The sequence below is a fragment of the Impatiens glandulifera genome, chromosome 3 (assembly GCF_907164915.1).
Source record: "Impatiens glandulifera chromosome 3, dImpGla2.1, whole genome shotgun sequence".
Classification (NCBI taxonomy): Eukaryota; Viridiplantae; Streptophyta; class Magnoliopsida; order Ericales; family Balsaminaceae; genus Impatiens; species Impatiens glandulifera.
The window spans coordinates 45,630,427-45,632,496 of record NC_061864.1 but is presented as its reverse complement, the minus strand read 5'-3'; the positions used below and the strand labels follow the sequence as shown (position 1 = coordinate 45,632,496).

The 2,070-nt window shown below is 38.8% G+C and overlaps 1 protein-coding gene across 1 annotated transcript; it reads right to left on the bottom strand.

The window, feature by feature from the left end:
* Positions 1–1,004: 1,004 nt before the first annotated feature.
* LOC124931935 (FCS-Like Zinc finger 5-like) lies at positions 1,005–1,843 on the bottom strand. The gene is made up of 2 exons (XM_047472523.1): positions 1,452–1,843; positions 1,005–1,379 (listed from the first exon to the last, which is right to left on the bottom strand). Exons 1-2 carry the CDS (start codon positions 1,742–1,744, stop codon positions 1,190–1,192), a joined length of 483 nt encoding a protein of 160 aa, XP_047328479.1. The 5' UTR covers positions 1,745–1,843; the 3' UTR covers positions 1,005–1,189.
* Positions 1,844–2,070: the final 227 nt, after the last annotated feature.

The following is a 2,070-nucleotide window of genomic DNA, read 5'->3' as shown; positions in this document are numbered from 1 at the left end:
TAGAGCAGGACATAGTGCTTTGCTGGTTATTTGGCGAAATTCATAGAAGAGATCAACTGGTTTCTTTGCTGGTGTTTTTGTCGGTTGTTAAGGCAGTAATAATGGGGAAATCTAGACCTGATATGGTGAGTCTGAATGGTACAAACTACAGGCAATGGAAACTGATGAGTGGTTTGGAAAATTGTCGTTTGGACAACTATCAAAGGATCGTTTCAAGCTTATTTTAAAAGTGTTTCTAATTTTTGTTCTACCATTTCAATAATCAAGCATGGTCATCATACTAGACCGAGCAAGTTAATTTTAATTATGGGTATAAAAAGGAGGTGTCTACCCATCCGACCGATAACTTTTTCCCACTCAATGTCATCGATAAATCAAACCATCTCACCACATTTTTTTGGCTAAGTTTTGGACCGATTAAACTTAGTTAATATAGATACCTTAGACACATGTAGTTAGGATTGAAGTTCTTTAATATGTAAATGTGTAAATTGTTATGTCTCATAAAAGACCAATTGTTTCATAATAGAGATTGCTCATATGAGGAGAGTGGGTGACATGGCGCTGAGGTACTTGTCCCACACGTAACCAAGAACCGAAACCCAAAATAGAATTGGAGAAACAATTTTCCTTTGCTAATTTTTCATCAAGTAAATTAGTTGTGGACACTCATAGTGCCAAATATGTCTACTTTATTAGATTCTACGTTCGGTTCCTGATCTCATTCTTAGGTGATATAACTTTCGAATGAGTTGTTTTCTTATCTCTTTTTACGAGATTCGAAGAAGGTAAGACACGATTTTAATTAAGTAATCGACATTATTTTTAAATGAACTTTAACCATGTTTATCATTATTATTTCTTATCCATTTCTAGGAGGATGGTAACATATTGAGTTTTGGCAATTGAGTAAAAATCATTTTGAAAATTGATGATTTATAAGAAGTACACTTTGTGTTTAAACTTACTTAACAAATAAATGAGTTGAAGCAAGATGAAATAAATAAGATAACAACAATAGTCTCCAATGAAATTAGGACAAAACTAACCAAACAAATCAAAATCAATTGCATCGTTGATATTTTTTTTTATTGACTTGATATCTCCCGAGAATACACATACAAATAATTTTATATATAAGATGATGATTGATTCAAGCGGGATCCGATGGCTTTTCATTGATCAAGATCTAGACAGCGGCTGCAGCGATGCTCTCCACTTGGGCGGAGACAATTTCCGAATTTCCACCGGACACCAACACGGTTGATGCTGCCGAACCATCGACGACTTTCTTTGTTGAAGGTGAAAGCTTGTCTTTACGCTCGTCTCGAGCCATCTGTTGTTGGCGGCACTCTAGACTACAGAAAGCACTATCTCCCCTGCAAATAAATTATAATTCTTTTACATGGTGAACATAGATGAAGATGGATCATGGATCTAAGTCTATGTACCTGTACATGTATATATCTCGGCCGGGGATAAGGCGGCGCTTGCAAAGGAAGCAAGCCCGCAAGAAGTGAGCGGTTTCAAGCTGGAAATCGGCTGAATTCCGGCGATGTGGGCGTGGAGAGACAATTGAGTTAAGGAAACGTTGATCTCCAGTAGTACCAACGGTAGCCGATGAAGGGTGAGTTGTCGGTGGAGGGGCGACGTCGCTACCGAATCCGATGCTTAGATCTAAAGTGAACTCGGTCATACTGGTGGTTCTCTTCATCGGAGGACGAGACCTTTTTCCCAGCAACATGGCTGATGGGTTGGGTTCGGATCTCTTGATTTGCTTGCACAAAGAGAGAGAGAGATCAGGGTCAAGTTTATTGGAGGAAATTTTCTGGCTGAGGGTAGAGGGATCATAAGATAGATAAATAATGGGAGTGCCAAAAGGCAGGAGAGAATCTTGGCCGTTGCTTGTTGGGACCCATATAAGATGCATATTGCTCTCTCTATACCTCAGTGGTCCCTGTTTTAAAGTTAAAATGATTGATTCTCTTTGGATGTTTCGTTTCAGTGAGAATGACGGCATTTTACCTCCCCGGTTACAAATAACCAGCTCACTGCATCATGTTCGTTTCT